Source organism: Cyanistes caeruleus, chromosome 2, assembly GCF_971803275.1.
Source record: "Cyanistes caeruleus chromosome 2, bCyaCae1.hap1.1, whole genome shotgun sequence".
Lineage (NCBI taxonomy): Eukaryota > Metazoa > Chordata > Aves > Passeriformes > Paridae > Cyanistes > Cyanistes caeruleus.
Genome location: NC_141702.1, coordinates 10,171,560 through 10,187,989, shown reverse-complemented (window position 1 = coordinate 10,187,989; position 16,430 = coordinate 10,171,560). Strand labels below are relative to the sequence as shown.

General features: G+C 43.9%; 1 protein-coding gene and 1 long non-coding RNA gene across 2 annotated transcripts in view; one reads left to right on the top strand and one right to left on the bottom strand.

Annotated features, from left to right (window-relative positions):
* Nucleotides 1–16,430, bottom strand: part of LOC111926057 (uncharacterized) — a 30,835-nt gene that overhangs the window by 2,326 nt on the left and 12,079 nt on the right. Inside the window, exons 4-10 of the mRNA XM_086875764.1 lie at nucleotides 14,023–14,091; nucleotides 11,928–12,143; nucleotides 10,944–11,018; nucleotides 9,255–9,353; nucleotides 2,719–2,822; nucleotides 1,913–2,032; nucleotides 332–449 (exon numbers count right to left, since the gene is read on the bottom strand). Of these exons, the coding sequence (XP_086731890.1) occupies nucleotides 332–449; nucleotides 1,913–2,032; nucleotides 2,719–2,822; nucleotides 9,255–9,353; nucleotides 10,944–11,018; nucleotides 11,928–12,143; nucleotides 14,023–14,091 (801 nt within the window). The remainder of the gene's footprint in view (nucleotides 1–331; nucleotides 450–1,912; nucleotides 2,033–2,718; nucleotides 2,823–9,254; nucleotides 9,354–10,943; nucleotides 11,019–11,927; nucleotides 12,144–14,022; nucleotides 14,092–16,430) is intronic.
* LOC147654600 (uncharacterized) lies at nucleotides 8,772–11,358 on the top strand. The gene is made up of 2 exons (XR_015282713.1): nucleotides 8,772–8,955; nucleotides 9,047–11,358. It is a non-coding gene; the product is annotated as an uncharacterized LOC147654600 (long non-coding RNA).

Below are 16,430 nucleotides of genomic sequence, written 5' to 3'. Positions count from 1 at the left end.
TTCAAGGGTAATTCAAAGTCATGGGGAGGACTCAGTATTGTTAGTGGGCTCTGACTCACTCGTATTTGCTTCTGTTTCATGTTGAAAAGAGCTGTGCAAAAATTACTGTCACTAAATTCAATAGGAGTCTTTTTTTTGCTCAGTGACTCTGAGAGGAACAGGTATTTGTCACAGAAAAGCCTCTGAGTAATGCAGTAATTCTCTCAAAGAATTAAAATATGCAGCTGAAGGAGAAGCATTTCACGTATTCACTTTAAAATGCATTTGTGAGCACTTCTTAGATTACACATTATTCTGAAAATTCATCAGATGTGCAAAAACAATCACTTACCGTTATTGGGTGAATTATTAACAATGTCCAAGGAAGCACCGACTGCATCACTGCTATGTTTTGTAGATATCAAGTCCCTGGGGCCTTCTTCCATTCTTGTTTGCAAACCTTGTTGGGGCTTAATTGAAACAATATGCTTCACTAAGCATATGAGTTAAACGAAGCATAGGCAAGTACAAAATACGAGAGAAAATGTCATTGTTGTGGGGCATGTAAAGAAACTGCAGGACAAATTAATTTTTACATGATTAGAATAGTTTGCCATGTTATCTACCTACCTCCTTTATTTGTTTTAGAGGGGATTAAAGTGTTGAAATTGTCTTTCAAGTGTTATTTTTCCCCTTGCTTCCCCCAGTGAACAGAAGAGCAGCAAGAAATACTGAGATGAAAGTACTGTCATTGTGCAGTGACACTGAAGAGTACGACGTGCCCAGTGACTGCTAAATGACCAGAGTCCACAGGAACACTGGAGAGGTAGCACAAGGAGTCTGATGAGCAGCTTTGTGGATCTGGCTTCAGAGCCTTTGTCCATCTGAAGGCTGAGCTTGCACAGCAGCATTTTGGGCACCAGACACTAGCATTTGGGGCTGACATGCAACACAAGCTTCTTCTGGCCCATCAAAAACACATCTGAAGAAGCAATGCTGTCCTGAGGAGTCTGAACAGCACTGTTAAGATTGTTTATGAAGCTACATACAAAGCTAAACCAACCAATTGGATGTGCAAGAGAGAGACTGGTATGGCAGCACTCTGGGAACTGATAGGGTATCCTAATGATTATGTGGATTGTGGTCAGTAAGGTAGTTAAAACCTTTCCCTTAAAATGGGAGTATCAGGAGATCTGGGAGCAAAATCGTCTCAAGGATCATGAGAGATGACAGTGGGTGTGAGGGGAAGATGAATGATTTTTTTTAAAAAAAGCAGCCATACATGTTTAGAAAAAACATATTCTGTGACAAGTGAATGAAATACGATTTGGACATTTTAGGCACTCCCCCTTGCAATTTCTTATTTCACTGAGCACCAATCACAGGCAAGGACTGGTCCAAAAGCCAGTCAGCACTGGTCCTTTGCACTTCCCATCCCAAATGAACTGACAACCTCCACAACCTTTCTCTTGCACTCTGAAACATTTTTCTCTCAATAAGCTTTTTAGTGGTATATCAGTGGCCTTGTTTTATCTTCACTGACTTTTGGGAACCACCTTCTCATTGCTGTTGATATCTCTGGGTGACCTTCAGCTACAGATGAAACACAGGTCAATTGTACACTAAATTTGGAGTGCATCTGGTTTTAATCATGGATGAAAAAATGTTTAGGCAATTGCATTCCAAGTTTTGTGCACGATATTCTGTACTGCAAAATCAAAGGGTTTTGAAAATATGTTAGGGAATACCATGTTGCAAAACTCCACTGCTCACTGTGCTCATAATTTCTTTTTATGGGAAGACAGGGAGAAAAGAGAAGAGGAAGCCAGAAGACAGAGAGGAAGAAAAGTCTCCCTTAGGTCATCCTAACAGACAAGAATCCCTTCCTGCTCATGGAAAACCAAACACTACTCTTGGAATACAAAATACTCACCTGCCTCAGTCCAGCTCCATCCCTTGCTTCCTTCACTTCCATTTTCTTCTTCTTCCGTTGTGTTTTGCTTTCAGGTCCAGAAAGGCAGAAACGAATGCCTGCTTTGCCTTTTGGCAAATCCTGAAAGCATCAGACATTTTGTAAGAGGAGTCCTAGGATAGATAATTTTGTGTTTTTTTCAGGAAAACTGGTTACCTCCAGGAGTGTGTTCTGTCAGTCTACAAGTGGGGCTGTCCCTCTGGATAGGGTGCACACCTCATCTTAACACATGTGCAAAAAGCTGAGCATGCTTTTCCCACTGCTGCCCAAAGGGAGCATTTCCCTGAGCTTCTAGAAAGTATTTAAACAGCAAGACTTCTGCTTCTACATTTCCACCCAAGATACCACTGTATCACTGTCACCAAACCCTCTTATCAGCAAACTTAAATAAATATGTCCTGGCTGCCTGAGATGCTGAGAAGGCTCTGGACTCCACACCTCTTTTAAGTCCTGGGTATCTGAAAAGGTCAGCAGCAGTAGGGTGCAAACACCCAGGGTTTGCTCCTTAGGACAGCAATACCAGGGAGATGGTGAACTCCCAGAACCAGCCAGCTTCCCCCAGCCCATCTCATGCCTCCTGCAAGACTGCTCCAGCTCCAGCTATCTCAGACAGGTCAGGCAGGGACCATGCCAGGCACTTCCTCCCAGCATGAGAAAGCCTCCACAACCAAAGGAGCCTGGCTCCAGGGCTAGACTGGAGACCCCAGCATGGCTGAGACTGACCCCGTGGACCAGGTCTCCCTTGGCCATCAACAGCACTACCTCACCTTCTTCTCATCCCTTGTCTGATGCTCCTCATCTCCAGTCCAGTTTCCCCACTCCTCTGTGGGAGCCTTCCAGTCAGAGTCCAGGTCAATCACTGATGGGTCACCTATTAGGGCAAGCATTTGAAGGAGTTATGTTCAAATCCATACTGCTTCCCAGCCTCACATGAATAGTACAAATGCTGCAAAAATGCCTGATGTCTTCTTGCTTGCCCATGTGCTATTTGGATGTGCATGTATGCATGTCTTAAATGTGTTAAAACATTTACAAATTTATTTTAAAAGTTTATTAGGACATACACATTGATTGCCAATTCACAATTAGTGACAGCACTCTTCATGACAGGAGTAAAATTAAAGAAGGGCAGAAAAACACATACAAAAACAAAAGCTCTTCCAGCCTGCACTTCAAGAAAACAAGCTTTACAAAACTAATAGCGTGGCTTGTCAAATATTTCCTTTTAATTTTATGAAGAAGGATTGAGGTATATCCAGAAACACTGGCAGACACAACAGGCTCTTCCATTCACTGCAACACACCATTCTCTGGGCAATTATTCATATGGAAGAGTAATATTAACAAAGGATTTGTGCATTCATTATTGCTCTCATTGGTGTTTTCTTTCTCATAAAAAATAGAATCAAGTACATTCTCAACTTCATCTTCCTTTTCTATTTTCTTTTCTTGAATGTAAGCCAGAAAAATTCCATCCCGGCACTGATTTCCAAACCTCATTAAGACACAGCTCTAAATAGGCCTTAATTAGGTAACACCTACCCTGCATCAATTCTGATCATTTCATGGGAACTGGGCAAAAAACTTTTCAAAATCTTTTAGGTTTCTCTATCATTCAGCATCTGGTACCTTTGAAAATCTGGCTGCAAGCCCTCAGCTGCCTCTCCACAAAGCACTGGCAAACTATCCTCAGTCAAGAAGGCAAAACAGACCAGTTTAATTCCTTCACCCAAACTGAATGAGGTGCAAAAAAGCAGATAAATCAGCATAAGATATTGAAAGGACTACTTGCTTATTGTTTAACAATTTGAATGTAACAATCTTAAGTCTTATCGTAACAGGAAGAAGGACTTTAAAAACATAACATACAATAATAGCTCTTAGCTGATTACTTCTCTTAAAAAAAAATAAAAAAATCACAAGCTGGATGGAAAAACTTCTACTTGAAACAGCGCCAAAACCAAAAGCATGCTGGGAATGATAAAAGAAAACTGTTTCCAAAAAGTTGCTCTGACCAGTTAGCTGCCAAGTGTTATAAACATTATTATAAACATTGTTCAGGTTTCTCAGTTTAAAATCCATGCCCTCTATATAGGCTATATGTCTTTCCTTCTTCAAAAGGAAAGGGAACAACTGATTTTGAGTGCATTCCCCAGTAAAATTCCAGTCCAAAATAGAATTCAATCTCCTGAGCTGCAAGGCAGCAGTTCTGATGGATGCTCTCACGGATGTGCGAGCAAAACAGACCATAGCTTAACACATGGAAAGTCACAACTGTTGTTTTCACCTCTTTAACTTCTGATACCTCAAAAAGTGCATTTATGTATATCCTTCTAAACATGAAAATAGTTTTGATGGCAAACTGCCTGCAATGGGCTTATGTTAATTCCCCACCCTTGTCACATGTGGGCATGAAACTTGTCCAGACAGCAGTGACTCTGCCTCATCTCAGAATTACTCTTCCCAAAGTATTGTGTCCCAGGGGTGTTTAAAATCAACTCAGACTAAAATTAAGGGCAATATAAGATTCTTTACAATTTGCTGGATTTGATGTGGAAATCAGATTAAATGTACTTATCCCAAAGCTCTGATTAAATGTACTTATCCCAAAGCTCTGACTTAAAATCTCTCCTGTTGTATAGCATATTTCCCTTCTAAAGTGACATCGTCCACAGTGTTTTTAAACTTTGAATACTCTCTAGTATTTTTAAATCTGATTCTCCTTGGGTCATCAATTCTCTCACAAGCTAAAACTGATCAGTAATTCCTGTTAACATAAACACTAAAAGGAATGTGCCATGCAGCAGCAAGTGCCCCTGCTCCCCATGTGGGTTTAGCCCCTACAGAGGTGATGTTTCTCTTAGCACCGACACAGACCAACACCTTGGCAATTCCTGCTGTTCATTTTTACAAAAGCAAAGCTGTTAAATGTCATTTCCAACTAAGTTCTTCCTTGTGACCCACCCCAGTCCTCCAGCAAACTCCACCCAGACAAAGCTGTACTTTTCTGTTGGCAGCAAACATTTGCAAAGTGCATTTCAAGGCCAAGGTGGTTTCCATGTACTCCATGCAACGAAAACACTTTTAGATCCTGAAGGGCACAATATTGAAGGTGTTTTCAGAAATCAGGGAGGCTGCCAGCACCTCTGCAGGCAGAAAGTCCATCCCAGCACCAGCTGCCTGAATGCCCTTGGTCTCCAGTAACTCCTCCCCATGTAACAAGGGGCAGACAGGGAGAAGACAGATGTGCCCTGGGGGGCGTTGGGAAGCAGGCAAACAGGGCCCCACAGCAGCAGGATCTGGTCAAAGGAGACAGTCAGCAAGTTCTCTGTGCCTGCTGATAGATAGGGTGGAGTACAGTACTGTACAGGCTGAACCCAATTATCTGGTCTGGAAAATGAAACTGGAAAGTACTGCAGCAAAACTCAGTCTGTGTCACCAAGGATTAACATTTTTCTAATCCAGAGTTGTACATTTGGATTCTAATCTACCAGTATTTCTCTTGGCATGCTGTCCCAAAATATAGGCAGCAGAAACTTAAGAGAGGTTTGTGTGGCAGGGCAAACCCCTCAGTAGGCTGCATATTGTCCATGGCACTGAGCTTTTCTGAGGCTGCTGTAGAAAACCCATCCTTTTGCAAACAGCAGTGTGCTGTGTTATGAACACAGTCCTAACCCAATCCTTGCCAAGACATCACTTGTAGCCTAAGTGTAATACATTCAATTGAAATGGGTAGATAATTTTCAGTCTAAAGCTTGAATTTCTGCATTATAGGTCAATAGCTGGGTGGAGGAATCCCTTATTTGGCACCTTCCTTCAGCATAATTCAGTAGAGGCAAAATATCAAATAAACCCCAGACTGAAGACTTCTTTTAGTGAAAAAAAAAGCTACTGATTCCCATAAAACAAAGGGATTAAAATTGATTTTAACTCTGGAACAGAAGGAAGGTTGGGAGTCAGGAGACACAGGGTCAGGAGACGTGGGAGTTCTCTTAGGTTATGGGGAAAATTTGCTTTGGCAGTCAAGAAGGAGTCATTGGGAGGATGCCAAGACACAGACAAAAAGTGACTCTCATGGTCATGAGATGTTACATTTGCAAAGCAGAATGTGGATTTTCTGAGACTTCACTGCACTGTTGCCAAAGCACAGGTCCGCTTCACTTGGAAGAATGGGATAAAATTAGTATTCCCTTGCCTTGGAATCAGACACAAGTGCTCTAAAACAGCTTAGCCAGCCACACTGTGTGAGTTAGATGTTTTATAGCAGCAAAACCAGGCAGTTTGCAATGCATTCTGTGGGACAGCAAAGCTGAAGTACATAAAAGTCACCAAAGGGGCAGTAGCAGATGTGTGGCATAGGTACACAAAGGGAGTATTAGGAAACACATACAAGTAAAGCTTCCAAGGCAGTGGTAGGAGGATCAAGAACAGCCCTGCAGAAGAAGCTAGCAAGGCACCTGGTGAAAGTAGAGCACTTCCTGGGCTCAAAGATAAGATTAATTATGTCAGGACCCAAAGAGGTCCAGCCCCCTTTCTTTCTCTTTGTGAAAGGAATGGAAAGTATGCAAACCATAATGATGAGTAGGGAAAAAAGATGATGAACAAAGCTTCCCACTTTGGGGCCCCCTTCCCTCCTGGCCACTTCAGGCTGCTGGTGGGACTGCTGGGACTGCAGCCATCAGTGCAGACCATGTGGCTTCAAATCCAAGACACTGAATGCCCCCAGCTAACAAAGACTTAGATTGCTAAGGGCTAATTGACTGAATATGCAGAGACAATGACTGATGATAGAATGAGAATTTCAGAATCAGTGAGGTTGGAAGTGGCCTCTGGAGGTTGTCTAGTCCCACCTCATGGCTCACAGAGGGCTCAGCTACAGCAGGTTTCTCAGGAATGCAGCCGAGTTTTGAATATTTTGAAGGGTGGAGAGTCTGCAACCCCTCTGGGAAAACTGTTCTGTTGCCTGACCACTCTCACCATAAAGAAAAGCTTTCACTTATGAATGAGTGAAAATTCACTTCTTACCCATTTGCCTGTTCCCCACTCTCTGGGCCAACCTTAGGCAATGACCCATTAGGTGCTCATACACAGGCATGGCTGGACCTTCTCCAGTATATCCCTGACTGTCTCATCCTGGGGAGCCCAGAAATGGACACAGGACTCCAGATATGACAATAATTAAGAATTAACCACCAGCAGCATGTATCTTTAATGAATGTCAACATGGGAGTGTGTTGTTTGGAAACCAGCCTGCTTGAGAGTCTTTTAAATATTCCAGAAGTGACTGCCCAGTTCCCTTTACCACTAACTCCCTCTCTCCCTCTGTGTATATATGCTTTCAGTTGTACCAACACTTAAACCTCAAGCCTTTTGTAAGTGGGGGTTGTTACTGCTGGTACTTCACAAAAAGATAACCCAATGTGGAGCAGGGAGCAGGCCAAGGCCAGAGGCAGGAGGCCAGCATCCAGCTCCTTCAGCTGTACCAGCCCAGCACAGAACAAAGAGACTCATTACATGTACTGCTCTGGATTTGATAAAATTACTCCAGCTCATATATAGGCTATGAATGGCTTTTTTTTTCTGAGTTCCCAAGCCTGCAAGAGCTAACAGGCCATGTAACTGTCTAAGGTTCATTTTGCCTGCAGCGCCGACCTTAATGCCAACCATTACGTCATCTAAATTCAGGGAATACATGTTCTTGATGCACCACTCCCCTGCATCAATATCAAGGCTGATGATTCAAAGGAAAAAAACTACCAGGACAAAAAAGCAAGCTGTAAGACAGACAGAATCCTCTAAACACTTCTCTGATATTTGCAGGAGCAAGCTACTGAATTTGCTCCTATCGTTCTACCCTCAGACAGATATGTAACTCCAAAAGCAGAGCTCTGCTTGGCTTTGCAAGTGCAGATCAAACCCAGAGTGTGCCACGTCTGACATGTGCTAAATGTAGTGCAAGGAAACGCTGCTGAAGAGCTGCCCACACTGCCTCCCTTCATCCCACGTGGGCGTGATGGGCTCCAAAGTTGGAAAGGGCCAGGCACCCTTTGCAGCAATGCAGGGGTAAAGAAACACTGCACCAAGGGACGGGAAGGCTTGGGGTTGGGGGTTTTGTTTTTAGTCTTTTTAAAGCAAACTGTGCTATTTATAAAATCACGGCCAAAATGATGCATCTGCTGCAGAGCTTCAGTAACTGCTGGGCAGAGAAGCAAGACAACCACAATCTTTTCTTCTTAATGCATTCCACCCCTCTAGGTTCTCCTGCAGTTAAGCAATCAGAGCAGCTAGAGCACAAAGAAGTTTGCTCAGCTCATCAGCCATCATTCCTGCAAGAGCAGGGAAAGGCCCTCCAACAGCAGGGGTATACAGAAATACTTAACTCAAAAGAGAAAAGGTCATCTACTACCCACACTGTTCATGCCAAATTATTCCAGTCACTCAGGACCCATGCTTGTCTTTCTTTTAAAATTAAAAAAACACCCATTACCAGTCATAAAAAGACTGAAATCCTAATTGCCACAGTGCACCAGAGTTGTATTCTGCATCTGGGTTCAGGGTATTTCCAAGGACATTTAAAGTCTTGGCAAAGGCACACAGAGCTTGAAAAGCACCCTGTCCTCCCACAGCTCTTCCCCAGCCACCCCACGGAGCCCGGGCCGCAGCTGCCTGGACAAGGCCCACTCAGCTCCACCTTCCCACACAACATGCGAGGGAGGGAAGCACAATGCTTACGGAAACCAAACGCAGCTTTGAACTCCTTTCACAAATTCAGTAATCTGAGTTGATTGCTAACACGTGGGGCTTTTGAAACAGAGCCCATGCTGCTGCCTTTGGCTCAGGAAGTCCCTGGCCCGCTCTCTGCAGGGTGTGGGGAGGGATTGCCCTGTGCTTGCCCTGTTCCTGCGCTTATCTGCCCGCAGCTGCTGGAGGGAGGACATGGAGCCTGCAGACAGCCCCCTAGGGCTGATGCTGCTGCCCAGGAGCTCTCACTGCACTTTGCACCAGTGTGTATGCACCAAAACAGGCTGTACCTACTGCATTGTTTTTCTTCTCAGGGAAAATATAAATAAAATGCACTTCCTTGCCGTTCTCAAGGGTTCCATGTGCACAACTGCTGCCCTGACGGAGCTCACAGCAGCTCTGGGCACCTGCTCAAAGCCAGACCCACATGGGATTTCTCCCTGACCAGCAAATGAGCTGCATGGGAAGTGGACCCTGATGTCTGAGGCTTAGGGAATGGACTGAAGAGAGTTCCTGCATTGGTGCACTTGTTTGTCTATAGAAGAAAGGCAAAGAGACGTACCCTGCCCCCGCCACGCATCATCTGCTGGGAAGAAAGTCGAGCTGCCATGCCAACAGCATTTGGAAGGACTGTCCTCAGATGATTTACTCTTCATGTTATCTGCACATAGGAAAGCATCTTCATTAAAAAATTAAACCAAAAAAAGCCCAAATCCCAAGCCTAAAAGATAATCACATAGGTATATATTCACATTATTAAAACCAATTAATCATGCCTCTGTCTGTTCGCTATGTCACGATGCCTGGATGTTATGTAATTTAAGCCACACGTTAATCTATGCTTCTCATCACAGTGGATTTATTAACAAAGGCTGGACGAGGACACTACCTGCATAAGTTATTAAAAACAACTCACTCAGGAGAGGCTACACTAACAATATTCAGAAATGTAAACTTCTGTCATATCTCCGTTGGGGACCTAAGGAGGGGGATGTATTTCCTACAGAACAAAAGCCACATCCAGAGTATCCAGCTCCAACTCCCACCACCTTCAGTGAGGAGGCTTCTGCTCAAGCTAACAGAAATCAATAATTACCAGATTGCTCCATGAAAGAGCACAGGTGAAAGAGCTGCTGGAGGAAAAAGATAAGGTTGTTTTGATGATTACTTTCAGTAACTAAAGCAACCAGTAGGATTTACATGCCTCCCTGAATGACTCCTCTTAGACCATTTCTAAGGCCTGTACATAACAGACCAGGGTATTCTTCACATCTTTCATAAAACAGTTTTTTTCACATCTCTGACTTTTCCTTTCTTCCTTTCACCTAATGAACTCTGAGGTTTATGCTCTTGTTTATCAGTTTGATTTTTTGCTGCATAAATGCAGATGTTAAAAAATATTTTTCCTTGTTGAGTACTTATACATTAGGAACTGCTTTAATCCACTGACACTGTTGGAAAATAGATGGTTAAATATGGCATGTGTTAAATTAATTGCCTTATCTGGCTTTAAGAGCCAATTTCAACATTCTGGCTAACATGACACACACCGTTTTGCGCACAGATATCTTTATGTATCTACGCTTGTCATTAGCATCTCTAACAGATTCAGGACCAGACTTTGCATTCATCATTCAGCTAAAGTTTCAGTCAAATGTGAGTTTCTGGTAGGCAGGGAATGAATGAACCAGGGGTGCTTGCAATCAATCAATGAAGACTGACAGTTGTAAAGATGCAAAGTGAAAGCCAGAAACGAGGCTTAACTCAATGTAAAACGAGGAGATGCTCCATCATTCTCAAGGCCATGCATGGAGAGGCTCAAGCAGAAAATCCCTCACTCTGCTGGATGAGAAGCTGCTGGCTAGGCAGCCTCTAACACAGCCTTTCCAAGCTGCACATTCACTCCCTCCCTCGGTCTGAAATTCTCTGAATTTGTTGGTTATCAGAGCACAACAGAAACCTTCTGTGTGAGTCAACTTAAAAGAAAGAATCTGCAGGGGAGGCATTTTTTTTTAATTTATTCCAAGATGAGTACATGTGTTTGGAAAGCACTCAGTAAAAGGTTCTGATGTCTCTCCCTAAAACACTGGTGTGCTGGATTGCAGATGCAAGCAAGCTCTGCAAGGAGAGTAACTAATGAGATATGGGTCTGGGGGGAGACCCATGTGTGATCAATGAGAGCCCTTTTCAGCCAAGGTGCTAAGAAAGTGATAGAAGAATTCTTACAGAAGGACAACAAGAGGCCACTCACCTAAATCCCTGGAGACATCTGACAATGTCCCAAAGGTCACAGGACAGGATTTTACATCTGCAATATCCCATGTTCCTGCATTTAAAATGCAAACAAACAGTAACCCAAAATCTGATGTTATTCTCATAGTTTGTACCTCATGCTCCCAAACTCATTACAGCCTTTCCATGTTCTCCTCATTCCAGTACAGCCACTGCTGTTGCTGGACAAACATCAAGCAAGGAGAAACCACCTTTATGGACAGAGAGAGTCTAGCCCCATCACCATGTACCCCCTCTCAGATTTTCAATGTGCATGTCACACCAGCATGGCAGTTCTCTGGATTTAAATTCCTCACTCATCTGAGTTGATGCCCCCTTTATGCACTGCTGGCAGAAGTTCTCATCATGTATTGGAATTTGCCCTTTTGAAAGCATTAGAGTAAAAATGGTACTAATCAACCTATACTTTGCAAGAAACTTCTCTTGCAGAAAAGGCAACTCACATGAGGCCATCTTAAAAGCATTTTCTGAATCATCAGAGTACTGGATTACTGCTACTGTAGGTGAGTCACCATGTGGCCTCATATACCATTCAATTCAGCCACCATGCTCAATTAATCACTGAGAATGTAGTAAAAATCAAATGCTTTTTATTTAGTAATACCCTGCCTTCTCCTGTCTTGAAATTCACAGATACACCCTGCACACCTAACTCTGAACAGGTGTGAACATCCTCAGAAGACAATGCTTTAGTTGTAAAGGACACAAATAATACCTGTGAGTAGAAAACAACTTGAACCCAGCTGGTAGTCTACAACACAAGGAATTCCTGCCATAAGGACCCCTCTTTTCACATTGCTGGGAAATAAATGACACCTGGCAGGGTACAAGGGGTGTGGACAAAACTGTGTGTGCAGGATGAAGGTCAGTGGGGCTGCACCCCAATGAGGACACAGAAATTTGTGAAGCTTCCCCTCGACAATATTTGAATGTCAACACTCACCTACATTGGAGAAAACATCGTCTTCTGTCCTGGAGGGTGCCAATTCTTCCCGCAGGGCTCCGGAGCCCTTCAGCACGGTCCCACACTCTGCCTTGCCAAAGAAAGCACCTTTTCCACCACCACTGGTGTCCTCTGTGAGTGGCCACACCGCTCCCTTCTCATCCCAGTCAAAGGCTGGCTCAACCACTGAGCTACTCAGAGATGCTCTGCTGGGGTCTTCTCGGGAGTAAACATTACCACAGGATCATCATTATTTTAATGACAAGAGTTTGTACAGGAGAGACAACAGAACAAAGCCTGATCTAAACCCATCAGACTCTTTCCAACTGAAATTATTTACAGATATGATGACAGCAAAGCAGAGCTCCTGGAATGGAACAGTGAAGTGGAAAACAGGAACACCAATGTGAAAAGGACAGTGCCACAGTGGCCTTGGGCATCCCTCCCTGGAGGGGAGGCTCAAGGCCTCCAGAGTCCTGCTGGGGACCCAGAGCAGTGAAGGGAGAGAAAGAGAACAGCTAGACCTCCAAGAAAAAAGAAAGCAAATCTTTTGGATGTTGGTAGTTCAAGGCTGCTAGAGAAAAATCAGTGCAGGCATATGAATATTTTTTTTAAAATTACAGTGATCTACAGCATTTTTGTTCCAAAGGACTCCTAAAATGTTTTATGACTACAGCCTTCAGAATAGCAAAGCATTTTCTGGAGCTCTGGTGAGGAAGAGACCACTGCTGACATCGACTTCACCTTCATATACGTTAATGGTGATGCTGCTGTTTCTCCCCCGCCAGGGAACAGCAGGCAGCACTCATCAGGGTTAAGACTTCTTCCTAGAAAATCAGATCTCTCTACTCTGTAAATGCCCTGCTAACATGATCACAGGGTTCAGCACTCTGCACACCCCAGGCTGCAGGATTGCACCAGAGACTTCTGGTGCTTCAAATGAGACCTGGTGAACTGAGCTCCCTTTCCTGGGTCAGCAAAGCCTTTAACACCTGCATGACCTTAGGGTTAAACCCTGTGGGCTTCTGCATCTGGAGCTGGCACCACTGATGACAACGGGTCAACTTACATGAAGAAAGAAATGTGGATCCATTCACTTTGCTGGAGAGAAAGTGGAGACCTCAGCACCTCTAGCCTCTAAAGACCCTTGATAAACCAAGAGTTAAAAATCTAAACTTTTGATATTTCACTCTATATAATCCAAATGATAGATAAAGTGGTCCCAAGGTATCTGTATATTTTTCTAGTGAAATTTCCTGTTCCCTTACCCTTCAATTTTAATAGAGCATCTGAGAGCACTTTAAGAGCCTTATTGCACTTTCTTATCCTTCTCATGGGTTCCATGTGGAATTGCAGGCAGTGTACCAACTCATACATATATCCAGCTACATCTCCCAATCCAGCTACGTCTCTCCAATATCCAAACTCTTATCTTAGCTTCTAAATTACTCTACTATTATAAACCTAAAGGTGATTTTGATCATTTTATCACAGATAATGAAAATACTTCCAAATGTCTTAATTCCATGACATGCTTTCATATAGTGGTTATTACATATAACATGATTGGCAGAAATGTATATAGGCATAAGTGCATGGCAGACAGCTTGAAATACCCAGAGGAAAAATGTAGAGTGAACACAAAGTGTTGTTTCATTTTATCTGATTAGGATAAGAGTATATTCTTGTTATAGTTCTTTAGTCTGGGCAATCCTGGACTAAAGAACCTGTTTGGAATTGCAAATTATGCGTGGTTTTATATGTCCATTATCAGAAAACTTCTGTCAAGCCACCAAAAGGAACCAGCCCATGTGACACCAAGCCTTTAGCAGATCTATGATCTAACAGACATCTGCTTTCAAAGTCCTGTGGGTAATGCTGTGTGCTCTGCTGTGTGTTTTAATGAGAGCATAGAGTAAAAGGCAATCTCCCAAGTAAAAGCTCCCAAAGTTGTTTTTTCTTAAGTAAATAGCCTCAGTAAGTGTATGGATTTTTCTGCCAAATGATGAATAGAGCAAACAGAAAGATGCTGGGATGTGGGGAGGGACAACAAACCCAGTTAGATCAGGTGTGTGAATTGAGCCTGTACATTTACCTTTTTGTTTCAGCCTTTCCTTCCTTAAGTGTCTCTTTTCGCGGCTGCTGATCTTGGTCTGCCAAACTCCTACAACACAGAGCAAAGTTCATTTTTAAGCTATCAAAGAACTTTCTTCATTGCCTTTACTGCTTAGCACCAAGGTAAGCAGCCATCTGAAAGATTCTGATGCTGGCTGTAAAAGAGGCATCAGATCTCGTGCAGCACGTCCCCTGTGTGCAGCCTTTGCTTCCTTCCCCTGCAGAGATGTGTTACATAAGAAATCCCCATCTCAGACCTGTCTGTTGTGTCCTGACTCACGTAACTGCAGATATTCTTCAGTCCTGTGTGTCAGCCTGATGTGACACCCATTCCCTTGGGGGAGATGTCACAGCAGAGCATCAACCACCTTATATGTCTGGCAGTGGGGAGAAGTTAATGAAAATCTTAACCATTAAATAAGCCTTCAATTATTGGGTTCCTCTAGCCCTGAACATACCCTAAGACTTGTTTTGCAATGTGGACACCCTCTCCTGTACTCAGCTGGTTTACACACATTCATTCATTCATTCACACCCATGGGGCCACATCCTGTCTCCATCCATGCTCTCCATGACCCAAGAAGTCAAAGGAGGTGCTGGTAAAAATGGTTAATGAAGGAAAAAACACAGCCCCTGGAGCTGACCAAGACACACTTCCTTTCTCTGAAGCATCTCTGAAAAACACATGAAGCATCCCGAAAAAACACATGAAACATTTCAGCTGGGTCATCCATTAAAAAAATTACAGATCAATTTGAAGAAAGCTTCTGCTGTGTCCCCTTCTCCCCAGCAGCCTCATGGGCCCCACGAAGGACTCTGGTCCAACAGCAGTGAGGGCTTCTCTTGCTCTCACCACCACACTAATCACACTGTAATCTTTTAAGCCCAGAAAAGCTTAGAATTTGTTGTTTTTAATGTAACCCTTGGTGGGGGGAGGCAGAGAGGGGCTTATGGGATGCAATGTATTTTCCAGTGAAATTCTAGTAGCCTGAGCCTTGCTGGCCTCTGCCAGATTTCTCTGCAGATCTGCTTGCAAACAAAGGTCTTGGCTCTGCTCACAGGCGTGCTACAAGCTGGCTGTGAATTGCCCCAGCACCTTTACCAGCCTCAGTCATGGGCACAACAGCGTGCTGCTCCATCTGTGTATCAGCATGGCAGAGGCCACAGGATTAGGGGAAGAGCATGAAGAAGGACCCCGCTGACCACTGGGTCTGACCACTTCACAGATCCTTCCTCACCTGCAGATTTACCCTCCCTGGGTACACAGTTGGGGCCTGGGGAGTGTGACAGGAAAGCACATGGCCCCTGTCAGAGACTGAAATGTTTTGGTTTATGGCTTAAATATCTTTATGAAGGACTTTTGCCCATTACAGAAAAAGTGCATAATGAAGCTGTACCACCAAAGCCCACCCTGGATGGGCCTCCTGTCTGAAACTCTGACCTGTGAGTTAAACCACCCAAGCCAACTTGAGATAAGGAAAGTGACACTATTGTTCAAAGCATCTGGAAGAGAACCCACAGTCCAGCCCAGCACCTTCTTTGAGGTGGAGGCCACAGCCCCAGGTTTATCTGCTGCCAAGCTCTCACAGACCCTGCACCAATGGGGGGAGGTGGAGAGGTTTTTGGTGCGTGGCACAACCTCTGGCCAGAGGCAGTGAGTGCCCATCCTCTGCAGTGCAGACCAGCTCAGCTGCGGGGCCCCTTCACCCCAGGAAAGCCACATCTAAGGGACATCCCCATGAGGGACAGCAGAGGGGGGTCACAGATCATCAGATCTGTGATCCCCCCAGGAGTCCCCCCAAAGGAGTCCCCAGGCCCTGCACCAGAGCACTGCACCTGATGTAAGAGATCCACAGTGTTGCAAGGGTCAAACCTGCCCCCCTCAGGGGAGGCACATAGGCATTCCCACCTGCCCAAATGTATATTAATCCATGTGATTCTATACTTTTAGGCAGGAGACCCTCACCACCGAGAAGATCAGATGGAGGGAAACAACGAAGCGTCATTGGAACCCATGAAATGGTGATACATTTCTAATCTTTGTCACCCCCCTGTGTCCTCCCCCACACCTCTTTTTCTATTTTTCTTTCTTTTCTTTTTCTCTTCACCTCTTCTACAATTAAATATATCTTCTTTTTTTTTTTTTATATCAACATCAAAGCTTGTTTGCTTTGAATCAAATTTTTTGGTTATATTAAAATCTTTCCAATTTCAATCCGTTTTATTCACAGAGAGCTAGTTCTCTTTACTCCTCTGTAATTAAATTGGATCACAACACCACCTGTCCATGTAGTTACACATAGGAAGGAGCAGGTGACAGCAATAACTCTCAAACTGGCAGCTTTCCCCACTAACAAAGAACTCCAGAATAGTAGAGAAGGCCTCCCT